Source organism: Pteropus medius, unplaced genomic scaffold, assembly GCF_902729225.1.
Source record: "Pteropus medius unplaced genomic scaffold, Ma_sr-lr_union100, whole genome shotgun sequence".
Lineage (NCBI taxonomy): Eukaryota > Metazoa > Chordata > Mammalia > Chiroptera > Pteropodidae > Pteropus > Pteropus medius.
In genome coordinates this window covers 9,416,761-9,433,438 of record NW_024340849.1, presented here as the reverse complement: position 1 = coordinate 9,433,438, position 16,678 = coordinate 9,416,761, and the positions used below count along the sequence as shown (strand labels likewise).

General features: G+C 42.0%; 1 protein-coding gene across 1 annotated transcript in view; it reads left to right on the top strand.

The window, feature by feature from the left end:
* The window catches only part of PHLPP1 (PH domain and leucine rich repeat protein phosphatase 1), a 166,582-nt gene extending 150,450 nt beyond the window's left edge, over positions 1-16,132 (top strand). Inside the window, exons 13-17 of the mRNA XM_039840068.1 lie at positions 1,435-1,565; positions 5,795-5,899; positions 10,213-10,407; positions 12,959-13,187; positions 14,034-16,132. Coding sequence (XP_039696002.1) covers positions 1,435-1,565; positions 5,795-5,899; positions 10,213-10,407; positions 12,959-13,187; positions 14,034-15,191 — 1,818 coding nt within the window. The 3' untranslated portion in view covers positions 15,192-16,132. The remainder of the gene's footprint in view (positions 1-1,434; positions 1,566-5,794; positions 5,900-10,212; positions 10,408-12,958; positions 13,188-14,033) is intronic.
* Positions 16,133-16,678: the final 546 nt, after the last annotated feature.

Sequence of the window (16,678 nt, the reverse complement as noted above, 5' to 3'; positions counted from 1 at the left end):
TTCAACCATTATTTATAATTGGAAAAACCAAACAAAAAGATGACCCATTTCCCTATTATGAATGTTGAGGTTAAGTGAATTATTCTATTTCTATTCAGATTATTAAGGCTATTAAAGGTGATAGGAATGAAGATATGGAATAAGTGAAATGTAATGAAATTCTACCTATATCTATGGTTTTGTAAAGTTTTCTTACATTAATATGACTACAAGAAAAAAAATAGAATGCTAACACTGGTTGTGTTAGGGTGCCAAATTTAAGGGTAAGTTTTTAAGCTTTTCTATTTGTCCAACTCTTTGTAATGTGGTTATAATGCCCTCATGAAAAGTAATTATTTAAAATTACAATATAATTTTACATCATTGCTACTGTTTGAGAATAAGAGTATGAAACAATTTGTGTGAAACATTGTATTGATTTGAAGTCAGTTAAGAATATATTTCTCCAAAAATATAGGTTCTCATTTTATCTAGTCTATAGCCCTCCCCAATCCATAATAGATTTAAGTTCTTTAAGAATTTTTCCAAATAAAGACAATTTGGGCTACTTTTAAGATTCTGAAATTCTTTGCTTTAAGCTAGATAACTGAATGTTTTCCACTCCATCCTGCCCAATTATGGGGTCCACATTCTCTTATCGAGAAAAATTACAAGTTGCTCTCGTTCTTGCTTGTGTGTAATGACCTTCTGCCCTAGTTCCCTGCTCCCAAAGCAGAAGGGCGGCACCTCATTTAGGGCTTAGCTCTAACCAGGCCTTACATTGGTTTTGTGAGAAAGGAGGCATTTATTCTCATTCACAGATAACACATAATTTCTGTTCTAGTCAATATGCTGACTCTTTTGTGGTTGCTTTCTAAGAAATTAGGCAGGAGCCACTGGAGAGTTCAGGTAGGTATTCAGTGCCTGGAGAGCAGGATCCATATTTGATTCATGCCTTTTTCTCACATATAGTAGACAGGCCCACCTATCCTTTACCAGTTTCTCATTTAGCTTCTTTTGAAATATGTTCTCAAAGTACATCTTTGAGTGTTCATCCCCTGTCTTTCCCTCATTTTGCATGTGTTTTTGTTTAAGAAGGTTCATCTTAATGTTGTAACTTGTTATAACCCTCATGGCTATAACAAGTGTAGAAATTTTGTCAGCAATAAGAAAAACTTAGAATTTTTCAGTTAATGCTTAATTTTTAAATGTAGAGATCAACTTAAAAAGATAGGGATAATTAAGAGTATGGATTTTCTGCGTTATTCAAAAAGAAAAAATAAACAGCATTTTGCAAAATCTGTTTTGAATGTCTGTGGCAGAGTAGCAGTCAAATTTACTTGTCTGCACTTGGCCAGCGTAGTATAGTGAATGGTCAGACTGATTGACCTGCAGAGAGTTGGAGCATAGAACCAACCACCTGACCATCTGTCCTTGTTCCACTTGTTCCTTCAGTGTGTGGATCTGAGCTGTAATGAACTAAGCGAAGTCACTTTACCGGAAAATCTGCCTCCCAAATTACAAGAACTAGACCTGACTGGAAACCCCCGCCTTGCCCTCGATCACAAAACCCTGGAACTGCTGAAGTGAGTGTTTTGTGAGGCACTGCAGCCTCGTCAGTATTCACTGACAACAGGATTTATAACAGTAAAAACATTAGAGAATGAAGCATCCATTGATTTACTAGCTGTGTCTACACATGTGTGAAGTGATTTTGGCAATCTGTAGTTCACCAAAATGGAGGACCAAAGCCATTTCTAATAGTTGAATAGTCAGAAAATGGGCTATAAAGACATAGGAGAGAGCAACAAATGATGAAGACATAAACTTACATCTCAGTTACTGATAATGTGAGTGACTTGTAATGCCGATGTTTCGATAGGATTTTGAAAGAGATACGTAATGTGAGAAAAATAACAATTTATTAGTAAAATGCAGATTATTTAAACAAAACTGGGAGTGTGGGGTAGTTAGATCCTGCAAAGTTCTCTTTGTGTGTTGGAAGAGTTCGTTGTTACTCTCTCATTCTTGGTATTGATGGAGAATTACAGGTACAAGCTCACTGTAAAACATTAAAGGTAACCTCATTAGAAAAGATGTCTTTATAGAAGTGTGTAGCACAGAACTCTAAATGTCTATCAATAGAATTGAATAAATTCTCCACAATCGAATATTATACACCCATTAAAAATGATGATGTACAGTTATATTACCAACTCGAAAGATCTCTGCAGTACAATGTTAAGTGAAAAGTTAATGAAGAAATTTGTATAATTCCACTTTTTGCAAAATAGATTTCTGTGCATCAGGTATATGTGCATGTGTGCACATGCACACCTAGAGAATGCCTGAAAGGATATAAGACAAATTTTAAAATACTGTTATTTTCTGGATAATAAAATTTTGGATGCTCTTTATTTCCTTTAAACTTTTCTGAATTTTCAGAATTTTTTGCATTGTATCTTAAAATAAGTCTTGGATGTTGGCACACATTAGCTCTTATGTCTGCCTTATATACTTAAACTCTGTTGTTATAGCTGTTGCTGAAAGTTACCTTCTGTTATCTTAGGAAAAACTGAAAAAAAATAAAATTTTGAAAAAAGTAATATTAATAGTCCCATTAGTACTGTCCTAAGCTTTAGTGCAAACCAAAATTTGAAAAGCATTTAAGATGGTTCCTGGATGGAATTGGCCTAAACCTGTTTGTTGATATTTTAAGTACCTAACAAGAACATTGATTGCAACAATAGAATTGAAGAATACCGCCTAAGTAGTATCCTCAGGAAGCCACAGGGGACAGGCTGTCTCCACAGTTTCATCGATCAGTAAGTGAAGCCTTAGCCCAAACCCCTGTCTGTCCAGATCTCAGTTTTCTCATCTATAAAATGAGGAGAATGACCTACATACTCAAGAACTTTTCAGTACTAAGAGTAAATGGATTATCAAAATATATTTCATCATTGTATAGGTAACTTGTGAGTATTTTTATAAATACGATATGAAATTTTGTATTCTATCAAAATTTGTTAATAAATGGAACAACCTGTTTGGAGAAAAATAAACATTGAATTCTTTTCTCCCACCAAAATAAATTCCAGCTAAATTAAAGTGTTAAATCTATAAAACGAAATAATCTTTAAAAGGAAGGAGAAATCATATCAATATATTCACAAGCCAGAAAAAGGACTAAGGGCCAAAAAAGGAGAGAAAATCACAAGAAGAGAAATCAATGTATGTAGATTGGTTTTGATATTTGTGTTATACATATTTATGTATAAAAATAGTTTTTATGCATAACGAGTTTAAATGTTTATGGCAAAAGCTACCAAGAATAAATCTAAAAGAAATAGCAAACTAAGAAGAAACATTGGCAAAAAATATAAAAATGTAAGCATTAATATTTAACAGAAAATGTTTTTAGGAGTCAGTAAGAAAAGTACTCAAAATAAGTGAAGGACATTAACGTTTCACAAAAGCACTACAGTTACATGAAAAGATCATGTTCAGCTTCATTAGTATATCAAAGAAATGTTAAATAAAATGTTTAATAGCAATTTCCTTTCTCAAATTGGTGCCACTAGACTAGGACCGTAAATTGATATAACATTTCTTAAAAGCCATTGGCCTAGTGTATCAAGCTTCTAAAGATATTCACATACTGAGACCAAGGTTTCCTATGGCAAAAATTTATTTTAAAAAATAATCAGAAATACGGTGTTTATTTTAGGTACAGAAATAGTCATCAAGATATTCCTAATTATATTTCGGATAAATATAAAATGATATGGGAAAATCTTCATGATGTGTAATTAGGAAAATGATGCAAAACCATACATATAGAATGACCCCACCATTTTACGTGCATAAGAGAAAATCTCTTTGTTAAATTCTCAACACTATGCATATGTTAGTTGCTACTGTGGCCTAAGTGACTGCAGTGAAGCACATGCATGCTCTCAGATTTAAGAGAAAATTAGTAGCAGACAATGAAATCATAGTACTCTTATGTAAAAACATTACCTTCTGTTTAACATTTAGAAGACTGTAGCTTTTTAGTAACTCCGTAGAGCTATCATATCTAATGTACCACTTGTGCTTTTCTAGGGTTGGCCTGTTTGTTCCACATGAACCAGGGCACACGCATATGGTGACCCTTCTGTGTGACTGAGCTCCAGCTCCCACACTCTCCCAGGCTCTTCTAGACTCATTTAAAGATGTACAAGAGTCAACCAACAATCAGGTCACTTCAGACAGCTGCTCAGTGACACTGTATTCAGTTAGAGAATGAGAAGTTGCTGCTTCGCTGGAAAGGATTATAGGGGCATTTAAGAATTATTCTTTAATAATCAGGCTAGGAAATAGCATTATTTCTGTGAAGGCTTTGTGTTCTGTAAAAAGTATAAATGTCTTTAGAAATGAGTTTTCAGTTTTTCTCTAGAATTCGGAAAGGTAGCAGAGATGGAGTGAGAGCCTTCGGGCATCCCTTAAGGAACCACTGCATTGCTCGCCATTGTACATGGGGAAAATTTGGCCCCGGGGCATATGGAGCACATCTTTTTAATGCTCCTCTTTTATTGGTAGAATTGAAAACTTTGAAAAGAGGATATATAGCCCTGCTATTAAAAAAAAAATGTTAATTTGATTTTCTATTGGCACTGTCTATGATTTTTATGTTTTTCAGTTTTTTAGGATAAAGGAAACAGTGAATGTTTGCTGGTAAGAGTAGAAACTTTGCTTAAATGACATATTTTTAAATTTCAAAGAAATTGCCACCAGTTATTTCTAAAATCAAAGTGAATACAATTAGATATTGATTTACTTCTTAGAATTGAATGGTTCTTAGAGAGAGTATTAAGTATTTATTATATTTTGGAGTTAATGAATGTCAACAGATAATTTAAATTCTTGGGTGTTTGGACATTAAGAGATTATAGATATGCTTTTTCTCTTGTTTAAGTAATAAGGGGAAAAGCCAGTGGCAATTTATAAGTAAGCTGGATTTATTTCATGTGGTAGCCAGCCTTTATAAAAACCTTCACATCTATACGACTTCCTATTTGGAGGCACTGAGTGCTCTCTAGTAGGCTGGTGTTTAGTAAATCCTATTTGAAAGTTTACCCTTTTAGTATTGCTGTTTTAGGTCCTGTTGGACTAATGGCATATGGGAGCAGAGGTGAGATAAGAACGTGTCTGTTTAAATATACATAATTAATGTGTAATTTGTTAAAATAATCTTCATTTACTTCATAATTTTTTATTAGTCTTAGCATGGATGGCTGTACAAATGAGGAAAGAAATGGAAACTCCAGGGGGTGGCAAGTCTTCAGTAATATTTGTGAAATATTTGAAAGGATGATGCAGGCAGAAATTGGATTTGAGGACAAATGTTGCGGAGTTTTCTCACGTCATCCAAACACAATGTAATCATGGCCTAGGTTTCGATCTTTCAAATCTGGGTGTTCATGTTGGAAAATACACCCAGCTTACTAGTTAAATTTTCTTTTCTCATGCCAAGGTTGAGAGCTGTGCTTTTCATTCCCAGGAGAGCAGCCATCTAGTGCGGTGTGTGTGAAGGTCTCTAATAACTGCCATAGAATGCCAGTACAAACTAATTTTCATGGTCTAGATATATGCCCCTTTGTTTTCATTATGAGTAGTAGCTAATTCTTGTTGCTGATAAATATTTCAGACACATTAAATAGTAAGAAATGGTAAGTATAGAGTGCATAGCCTGTGCTTTTCATTTCTTGGATAAAGATAGCGATTTATACATGTTTAGTTTCAACAAGCCTGTCTCTTCTGTTTCTATTGTTAGTAATATCCGCTGTTTCAAGATTGATCAACCTTCAGCAGGAGATGCATCTGGAGCTCCAGCTGTATGGAGCCATGGCTACACTGAAGCTTCAGGGGTGAAAAACAAGTAAGCGGGTGAAGCTTTAGAGTGAGAACTGACTCCTGCCCGCCTCCCTCCCTCAGCGGGGTAGAAAGAAACCCAGAGCTAGCACACACTTCCTCATGTAACATTTATTTGACCGTGTTTCCCCAGAGCGAGGCCCCTCATCACTTACCTTTGAACGTTAAGCTTAGCCCTGCTTGGCATCACATACTCTTTCTTTGTGAGAGATGTTGCTAGGATACAGTGTAACTGACACATTATCTCTATGTGAGACTCCAGTGTTTGGAGAAAGCATCAGTATTGAAATGCATCCCTGCTCTTTTGAAAAGCCCCTTTCTCTTTCTCTGAAGCCTGTTTACCAAGCAAAACGGGATCATGTTAAAGAAGTACCCTTGATTGTCCATATTCAAGATCATTTACGTTATTGAACAGTCACTGGTTCTGTGGAGCTATTCCTGCGATCCAAATCAACTTGGCAGGAGTTTGATGTCTGTTTTCTGTAATGTCAACTGCTTGTCTTACCCCAAGGGTTTGTCCATCTTAATTTCTTTTTCTTCCCTATTTTCACCAGGCTTTCCTGTCTTAGATGCAGTGGTTGATTTTCCTGAGAATTATAATCAAGCTCTTCAGGCTTGCTTGCTTTTTATCAAGAAGTGCTAGTACTAGAAAAGTAAAGAGTCCTATAGGTTAGAATAGTCATAATTTGATTAGCTGAGGTATAAGAGCACAGAAATTTGAGAGTAGGAGAAGAATAGAAAGTGGAGGATGATCCAATAATAGCTAACATTATTATTCAACCCCAGGTGCACATTAGAATCAATCAGATGAGAAACTAAAAGAATTCTCCAGCCTAGGCCCATTAAAACAGAATGTTTCGAAATCTCTCCCAGGTGAGTCTAACGTGCATCCAGGGCTGAGAACCACTGCCTAGCCAACGACCCTTCATGGAAATTAAAAGGGGAATTGTGGTTACCCTGCTGAATGCTTTTCTTTGGGAGAGAAGACAGAACAACTCGGGTTCTGGGTCTGACACTGATCCTTTCCTCGTTGAGAGTGTAATTTGGTGGTGTGCTGACTAAAGAAGAGGTGACCCCCTTTTCAACACCTCTGTTCCATTCGCCCCAAAAGGCAGAATAACCAGTTGTGCCCAAGCTCTGGTCATTGCATTAATTCTATGTACTTTGCACTGTATGGTATCATATTTTGGAGAGAGGGGAAGAAATTACACATTCTTTAGAGCATGCAAAGTTCCTTCCTAGAGATCTTTCTTTTTAGATTAAAAGGCCTTATATCTTGCTTGCAAATGCTCCTTTCTAGTTCATGAACACTTGATGTGAAATCCAAGATTAGTTTTTAAACATCTGAATATAAAATTTTCTACTCATATATATTAATGAAGCAGTGACCAGTTAGATCTATCTTTTCTCTATAATGCCCCTTCCAAAATTTCTTAAATTTTTCGTTATACTGAAGTATAACATAGGTCAAGAAAAGTACATAAATGATAAGCACAGAACCCTATGAACATCCTAAAGGGAACACACCTGCAAACCACCTAGATCAAAAAGTAGAACATTACCAGCACCTCAGAAGTCCCCAGCACCTGGCCCTGTCTTCATGTCCCCTTGCTTTCTCACCATTTGGTTTGCCCAGGAGAAGTTTCTCAAGTGTTTTCTTTTTGAATTGTAGCTAAAGTGTTACGTAAACAAGGAGCTTGCTCCTTGCCATCTTGAGGGACAGAGAGAGCTATGGTTGCCCTGCCTCCAAATCTCAGTGGACATCTACGCTCTCCCCTCCCCACCGCTTCCCTTAGGGGTGCCGGCTGCCTGCCTGTGAGGACATTCAGACCCTTTGGGGAAACCCAAGCCAGGAGCTGCGATTGGTCATTTAGATTCTTCCTCAGACTGAAACACAAACAGGAAGCTTCAACGGAAAAGAAAAATCACTACTGTACTTTTAAAAAAATACATTTTTTCCCACACTCCCCTCCCCAATTTTGATTAGCCAAGGGAGCTTACAGAAGGAAGGCAGAATTATAAGACGATTTAATATAGTATTATTAAAATTTACTTTGCCACTAATTGCCATATAACTTAGAATTTTTCTTAATAATTATTTTAACAACTGGAGGCAAAAATTTCAAAATACTGAGTGAGATAAGAGTCAGATTGCCCGGCTTTAAGTTTATTTTCTGTATGACCTTGGGCAGTTGTTACTCAGCCACTCTAGCTTAATTTCCTCATCTGCAAAACTGCACTAAAAATACTGCCTGACCCTTTGTGCTTGTTGTCAGGATCCCAGGCTACATGTGTGAAGCACCTAGAACACAGTCTGCTCTATAGCAAACCCTGTTTAAGTTTATTATTAGTGATAATAGTTACTATTATTATTTAACTGCAAACTCCTTAAGGGCTAGGATTATAGTTTCAGGTTCATATCTCTGTTTTCTAGCCATTATATATATCAGATGCTTAATTTTTTTCATTAATTTACATACAGTAAGAAGGTATACTATATATTGAGTAAAATTTCCCCTTTTTAACGTACAGCTCTGCAGGTTTCGATGAAAGACCATCATTTTGTAACCACCACAGTCAAGTTGTAGAGTGGACCCATCACCCTGCCAAATTCCCCGAGCCCCTCTGTTGCCGATTCTTCTCCCCAGCCCCAGCCCATTAGTTTTGCCTTTTCTAGAATGTCATATAAGTGGAATTATGCAATCTATAGCCTTCTCAGTTTGGCTTCTTTCACTTAGCATAATGCACATTAGATTCATTTCTAATGTTGCATGTGTTAGTAGTTTGCTCCTTTTTATTGAAGGATATATTATGATTTGATTATACATTTACCATTTGAAGGGTGAATTAGCTTGTTTCAAATTTTTAGCAAATATGAATAAAAATGCAATAAACGGCTACATACATGTTTTCATTTCTCTTGGGTAAATAACTATGAATAGACTTGCTGAGTTGTATGGTGAGTATATACTTAATTTTATAAGAAACTATTAAACTATTTCCCAGAGTTGCTGTACCATTTTGCATTCCCAGCAGCAATGTATAGAGTTCTAGTTGCTACACATCCTCACCAGCACATGTTATCAGGTGGTGGTGGTGGTGGTGGTTTTGACCATTCTAATAGTAATACCTCATTGTGGTTTTACTTTACATTTCCTTAATGACTAATAATTGTCGATCATCTTTTCACATGCTTATTTATCATCTGTATATCTTCTTTGATGAGAATGTATTCTTTCACAATTAAGTATGATATTAGTTGAAGGTATTTTTGTAGACACCCTTATCAAGTTAAGAAAATTCCCTTCTATTCCTAGTTTGCTAAGAGTTTTTATAATGGGTATCAGATTTTGTCGTAGGCTCTTTCTGCGTCAATTGAGATGATATTTTTTTCTTCCTTCATCTGTTGATATGGTAAATTACATTAATTTTTAAATATTGAATCAGCATAAATTTATCCCAGGATAAATTCCACTAAGTCATGATGTTTTATCTTTTGTATATGCTGCTGGATTCTATTTGCTCATATCTACTGAGCATGTCTGCGTTCATGATCGGTATTAGCCTGTATTCTTTCTCGTGTTATCTTTATCTTGTTTTGGTGTCAGAGTAATGCTGGCCTCATAGAATGAGCTGAGTATTTTGTCTTTTTCAGTTTTCTGAAACAGTTTTTATGGAATTGATATTCTTTCTTCCTTAAATGTTTGGTAGAATTTACCAGTAATGCCACCTGAGACCCAGTTAAGTTACTTGGAAATAGTTTGATTCTTTTGAGGCTTGGGAGTGGAGAGGCTCCACAGGCCCCCAGCTGGCTGCCTGAGAACTCACCTGCCGCGTCCTCAGCTTAGGGAGGCTGCCAAGCTCCACCTGGGTTTCTTTTCCCTGTGTTGCAGCCTAGAAATTTTTTCCAGGCACTAAGCTGAGCAGGGATCAGGCTAACTCTTTAACCTGTGCTTGTTTTATATTTTTTTAAGTCTAGAACTTTCATGTGTTTTTACATCTTTTTCTGTTTTTCATATTTTTGTAATGTTTTAGTCATTACTCTTTGTCCATTGTGAAACTTCTCCCTAGTAATTGTTTTGTGAATGAAAACATAGATTCACAATCATGTTATTTCCCATGTCTCTTACTCTCTGCCATTTAAAAATAATATCACGAGAAGATAAAGGTCCAGGAAGCTAAATGTGAAGCATTAATGTATGTTAATTATTCTTCCTTGCGTACAGAAATTAGTTGATATAAATTAGCTGGGGTTGGTTTACTTGTTCCTAATCTGTCTGGAGTCATGGCGAAAGACACGAAAGCATTCTTGCTTTGCAGGTTGTGTGTTGCAGCCCTGTCGGTGAATAACTTCTGTGACAACCGGGAGGCCCTGTATGGTGTATTTGATGGAGACCGTAACGTGGAGGTACCCTACCTTCTCCAGTGCACAATGAGTGACATTTTGGCGGAAGAACTGCAGAAAACAAAAAATGAAGAGGAATACATGGTCAACACGTTCATCGTTATGCAGAGGTAAAGCCTAGGGGTCCTGCTGTGTGTTTTCCTGTTCTTCTTTGAGTGTTTGCCTCTGGTTAGAAAAGTAGGTGCCCAGTGACCTTAGAACACTGTCGCTGATACGGGTATGCAAGATGCATTCAGGTGACTTGGTTTTGCCCAAACTCAGGGATGGACTGTTCCATCTGAGACATGCTGATGTTTTGACAACTTTGTAGGAGGCCAGGTCAATGACAGGAGTTTTGTTTCTCTTGTAACCGGACCTCACAGGTCTGTCATGATTCCAGATTTTCACAGGATTGTTTACAACACATTTCCCCCTCCCCCCGGGTCACGCAAGCTCCAGAGGCCCTTCAGATCTTCTGGTGTGTGGAGTTTTCTTTGAAATGGACTGTTTCTGTATCAGTTCGTTCACCCTTATGAAATGCCGACAGTTGTTCAAGATAGTGCAATCTTTTATGAACCTGACACAGTTAAATTTTAGGCCAGGAGTTGAATAATTCTTCATATGTTATTTTTTTCCCTTATTAAATATTCAAGTTGGTACTATTAGCAGAATCCTAGGCTGTTGCCTGTAGCTTATAGAAATTTTGTCATGTCGTTCGTAATTCTTAGGGCTGAGTTTTATAAGCATTCCCTCATTCAAAGGATCCCTTGTTCTTTTGTCACTGTAATGCCTTCATAGGTTGTAAAGGAATTGCCTGTCTGTTAATATTGTACCGCAAACACTTGCTCGTGTGGGACCAGGAAGCGGAGCGTGCTCTGAAGGTCGTGGGAACAATGACGCTCTTTTCTCTTTCTCTCCTTCTTCTCTCCTTGATAATCTGCCAGAGGAAGTGTCTTTGTAGCAGGGGTAGAAAAAGCATCTGCTAAGGAATGCGGATTTGGAAAAACCTTTAAAGTTGCCCTAAGTCGTGAGTAGTTCTTCCAGAATAGCTCAGCGGAGGCGGGCCCAGTGAGGGTCTGTGCTGCCGACTCACCTCGTCTTTGAAATTCTCAGTGGACATGCACAGGTAGCAATTACATATGGGTCTCGGCTGATATTTACTGAGCCCTTTATATGTGCCAGTCATGGTTCTAAATACCTTAATCCCGTAAGTTTACCCAGTGAGATAGGTAATGTTGCTGTTCTTATTTTACTGATGGGAAACGTAGGTACCGGAGGTGAAGCTCATTGCTCCAGGAGATAGTAGATGGTGCAGCCCAGAATCGACCTCAGGTAGTAAGACTCCAGAGAATGTTCTGTCTACCGGGCACACCTGTCTACCTTTCCGTTTGCACCCCCATCTTGTCCTAGCAGAAACAGATAACAGACACACAGACACACACTTGCACACACACCTTTCACACCCCCCCCAAGAGGTCTGCTTATTACAGACCCTCCAGTGCTGCATAAGAATGGAAAACGGAAGAACCTCCGACCCTGATTGCTAGCTCTACTTCTCACAAATACCATCCCATTTCTGCTTTGCTGAGAGTAATCATTGTGCCTTTGCAAGGAAGGAGATAGTGAAGCCAAGTCTTGCCATGAGTGTCCTGAGGTTGGACTTTGAGATGCAAATTGCTAGCACACCTTCAGGGTCATTCGAGGCCTCTTATTTTCTCTGTTTGTTAACGGGGTGAGAGGGGTGCATGGTGGTCTTTTCGGTCCTTAAGAGAACTGCCTATTCTTTGTGCATGACCTCCTGATGCATGTGTGTGGGCCTCCCTGGCTTCCATTGCTAGAATTGTCGCTTGCCTAACCCGACAGGACAGGAGCTGACCCGACAGGACAGGAGCTGCTGAGGGTCTGCCCTTGTAAACAGGAGTCTGTCTGTCCTAACCTTCTTGCTCCTGACACTTGGGGTCATTGGAGCCTGGGCAGCACCCGCCATGGGCTTGTGGTGGGGCTTCCAGGCTCCTTTCTGTTGTCCGAACCTGCAGATCCTTTGCGTATTCGAGTCGGTGGGTTAATGGTCATGAATTGAAGCACTTTGGAGTTTGATGGATTACTAGAATGTCTTTTCTGTGAATGTTCTAGAGTTGACATTACTGGTCCAGAAAGTCCTCACCATACAGAGCGAGAACACGAATGGCTCAACGTGTAAAAGCCCCCACCCATGAACACCCTCCTTAAAGGGGCCGAGGGCAGTCGGCAGCGTTGAGGTCTGTGTGTCAGTGGGTGAGAGATGTTACACCTGCTTTGATTTAAGTGGTCCCCTCAATTTCCCTCTCCTGGGAGCAGAGGGATTCATAGAGGGCAGAGGAAGCTTGCGTGGCCCTTTCCCACTGTGCCTGGAGCATGCTGGTGTGGGAGGACACAGGCCGTCTCACTGCACATCAGCTCCTGGGGCTTTCAGTGCTAGTGACACTTTGCCCAGTTGTGAGCAGACACCTCGGTGTGGGTATTCGTGCGTCTCTCTTCCTCTCAGAAGCTGAACAGTGCGTGCTTTGGTGGAAGAGGCTGACTCGACCCCCAGGCACCTGTTTCCTCCTCGGCCTGTCCCGCGATGCAGTCTTCTGTTGAATTAGCAAAACTAACCCAGGGCGGGTTGTGTTTGGGGTTTTACCCCATCTCTTTGGACTCCAGGAAACTTGGAACTGCTGGGCAGAAACTTGGAGGTGCTGCTGTCCTTTGTCATATCAAGCATGACCCTGTGGACCCAGGAGGATCCTTCACCTTGACCTCTGCTAATGTGGGCAAGTGCCAGACGGTTCTCTGTCGGAATGGGAAGCCGTTGCCTCTATCCAGATCGTATGTCATGAGCTGTGAAGAAGAACTGAAGAGAATTAAACGGCACAAGGCCATGATCACTGAGGTGAGGGAGAGCCGTTTTCTTAGGGTGGTGGAGAGGGCGGGGCCAGGGTTGTGGCAGCGCCTGCTAGGGAGCCTTCCCCTTCAGAGAACGTTCTCCGAAGTTGGGTTAAAATTAAAATTCCAAATCCCTAGTGTCACAAAGCAGGTTCTTTGTATGCTAGGTGTGAAGACATTATAAAGTAGAGTGTAATGAACCATTGATCAGTGGCCTTGCTGTGTTACTGGCTATGCCAAGTGCTCCATGGCATTGTCCCTCCTGGTCCTCACAGCAGCTCTGCGGAGGCACTGGTTTGTTTGGTGGTTAAGGGCTCCACCTCTGAGGTCACACTGCTGGTACCGTATGTATCCTGGCTCTGCCGCTGGCAGGCCATGACCTTTAAACCCTTGGGCCTCAGTTTCCTTATCTGTAAAGTGGGAATAGTCGTGTATCTGCACTGCCTTACAAGGCTGCTGTATCTTATGTTTAAGATAACGTCTGTCTCCCCTCTTCTTGTCCCTGTGGTTGATGCGCTGTTGGAGAGTACCGTGAGATTTGGGACGTTATCTTGAACCCTGCCTGCCTCGTGTGTCTGCTCAGGACTGGTTCATTTCAGAACGGCTCTTCCTGGCCCGTGGGCTACAGGAGAAGCCAGGCACCCGCATTGTTGTGTCAGGCTAGGTGACGGTTTGCTGTAGAACCCTGTGTGACCGTGGTCCCAGCGAAGGGAGTAACCTTTTGTCCCTCCCGCCCCAACCTGCCCAGCTGCTGCCCCAGATTTCTCGTGACAGGTGGACACGGCCACTTGCCGGGGGATGAGCAGGCCTGTCCCTGGCATTCCTAACGTGTTCGGGAACCTTCTTCTTCCAGGATGGCAAGGTGAACGGAGTGACCGAGTCCACACGCGTCTTGGGCTACACCTTCCTACACCCCAGCGTGGTGCCTCGCCCCCACGTGCAGTCCGTGCCCCTCACACCCCAGGACGAGTTCTTCATCCTGGGCAGCAAGGGCCTGTGGGACAGCCTGTCCGTCGAGGAGGCCGTGGGTGCGGTGCGCAACGTGCCCGATGCCCTGGCCGCCGCCAAGAAGCTGTGCACCCTGGCGCAGAGCTACGGCTGCCGCGACAGCCTGAGCGCCGTGGTGGTGCAGCTCAGCGTCACCGAGGACAGCTTCTGCTGCTGCGAGCTGGGCGCGGGGGGGGCCGTCCCGCCCCCCAGCCCGGGCATCTTCCCTCCCTCCGTCAGCATGGCGATCAAGGACCGGCCCTCCGACGGGCTGGGCGTGCCGTCCTCCAGCAGCGGCATGGCCTCTGAGATCAGCAGTGAGCTCTCCACTTCCGAGATGAGCAGCGAGGTGGGCTCCACAGCTTCTGACGAGCCCCCTTCCGGAGCCCTGAACGAGAACAGCCCGGCCTACCCCAGCGAGCCGCGCTGCATGCTCCACCCGCTCTGCCTGTCCAACTCCTTCCAGCGCCAGCTGTCCAGTGCCACTTTCTCCAGCGCCTTCTCTGACAATGGCCTCGACAGCGATGACGAAGAGCCCATCGAGGGCGTCTTCACCAATGGCAGCCGGGTGGAGGTAGAGGTCGACATCCACTGCAGCCGGGCGAAAGAGCAGGAGAAGCAGCAGCACCTGCTTCAGGTGCCGGCCGAGGCCAGTGACGAGGGGATCGTCATCAGCGCCAATGAGGAAGAGCCAGGTCTGCCCAGGAAGGCGGACTTTGCCACTGTGGGGACCATCGGGCGCCGGAGGGCCAATGGCTCCGTGGCGCCCCAGGAGAGGAGCCACAACGTGATAGAGGTCGCCACAGACGCACCTCTCCGAAAGCCTGGAGGCTATTTTGCGGCCCCGGCCCAGCCAGATCCTGATGATCAGTTCATCATACCCCCAGAGCTGGAGGAGGAAGTCAAGGAGATCATGAAACACCACCAGCAGCAGCAGCCACCGCCATCTCAGCCACAGCTGCCGCAGCCGCAGCGGCAGTGCCCGGGGGACCAGCTGCCGGACTGCTGTGACACGCCACTATGACCCACCCCAGCGCTGTCCGAAAAATAAACTAACCAAGAAAGACTGAGTCGCAAGGGTCTCCCAAGCTCCCGTTAAACCAGGGGTTCACTCTGCACCCTCCTCCCAGATCCTTTCCCAGCCGTCTTTGCAGCTAGTCTGGAGGTTCTCATTCTGTTGGTGATTTTTTAAATAATTACCACTTTTCTTCTAGTGATGCATTACCAATACGATTGAAGTTTGTTAACTTTTTTTCCTAACATATCAGATGTGTAAAGACAAAGAACAAAAGGTTTAATATATTACAGAGAAACGGTTAATAATAATGTATTATTTTTTAAAATGGCTTTTTATTGTTTTGTTTGGAAGACAGGGCAGGTTGCCAGTGCTAAATGATTTAATAATATTGTAATTCTGGGGGAATAGGCTTTTTTTTTTTTGTCTTGAAAATGATAGACATTTGTAGAATATGGAGACTAACTCCTAGGAGTTGCTTTACTCTTGTCAGGTGACTTAAGTCACTGGGATTCACTAATTTTCTCTGAGAGAACAGTTGATTGAGAAATTTCTATTGTAAATAGTTCAATGTTGTACAGTGATGGTGGAGATGTTTTGCATTCTGGCATCAGGACACAGTCTAAACAGCTGACTTCCCCGTCCTTCTCCTCTGCGGAGCCTTCCCGCCCCGGCCACCTCATAATGCTCCGTTCAGACAAGGGGGCTCTCAGGCCGCTGGAGACGAACCTGCGCCCCAGGAGCCTCTGAGCCTTTCCCTCCTCTCCCGCCCCCACCCAGCCTCTTGAGTTTTGCAGACACTTTTTAATTGTGTTCCTTACTGCTGCCACAATCAGCATGACTGTATAGAGTTCAGTTAGATCATTTACATACCAAGAGTTATATTAAAGCAGAATGCGCAAATGAACATGTCATAATTTTTGTTACAATAAATATGAAATTTACAAGTATTGGACCCATCTGCTTTTGTCTCAGCAGCCAGATGTGTCTTGCAGACAGTCCCACCAGCTGGGGTTTGGAGTGCATGGGTAGCATGCTGGGGTTAACAGGTATTTCTGACTTTGATTTCTTTTTTTAAGGGAAAACCACCCAGTAGGTTAACCTACATCAAATTAAGGTAGTGACGTTGACCTTATGAGTAACAATATAAATAGTTGACCTTAAAGCCTTTCTATTTCTTTTTATTATGTAGGTGAGATGTTAACAGGGGAACAGATGAAGGTTGCACAGAGCAGCTCCCTGGAAAACCTCCCCCACAAGGCACGGTCATTTTTAGTTCTCTCGGGGCCCTTAGGCACACGAACAGGTTAATATACCTTTATTTGCACAGTGAAAATCAGGAGCCGGCGCTCACTGTCAGCGCAGTGGAGTCCACTGGGAAAGCCAGTCTTCCCGGCCGCCTGCCACACCATCTGCAGACTGGCCCCCAGCCCTGTCCGGTGTTGCAGATACTGTTGTCTGTGCCTCACGTGGACCAGCCTCCCAGGCACACCTGT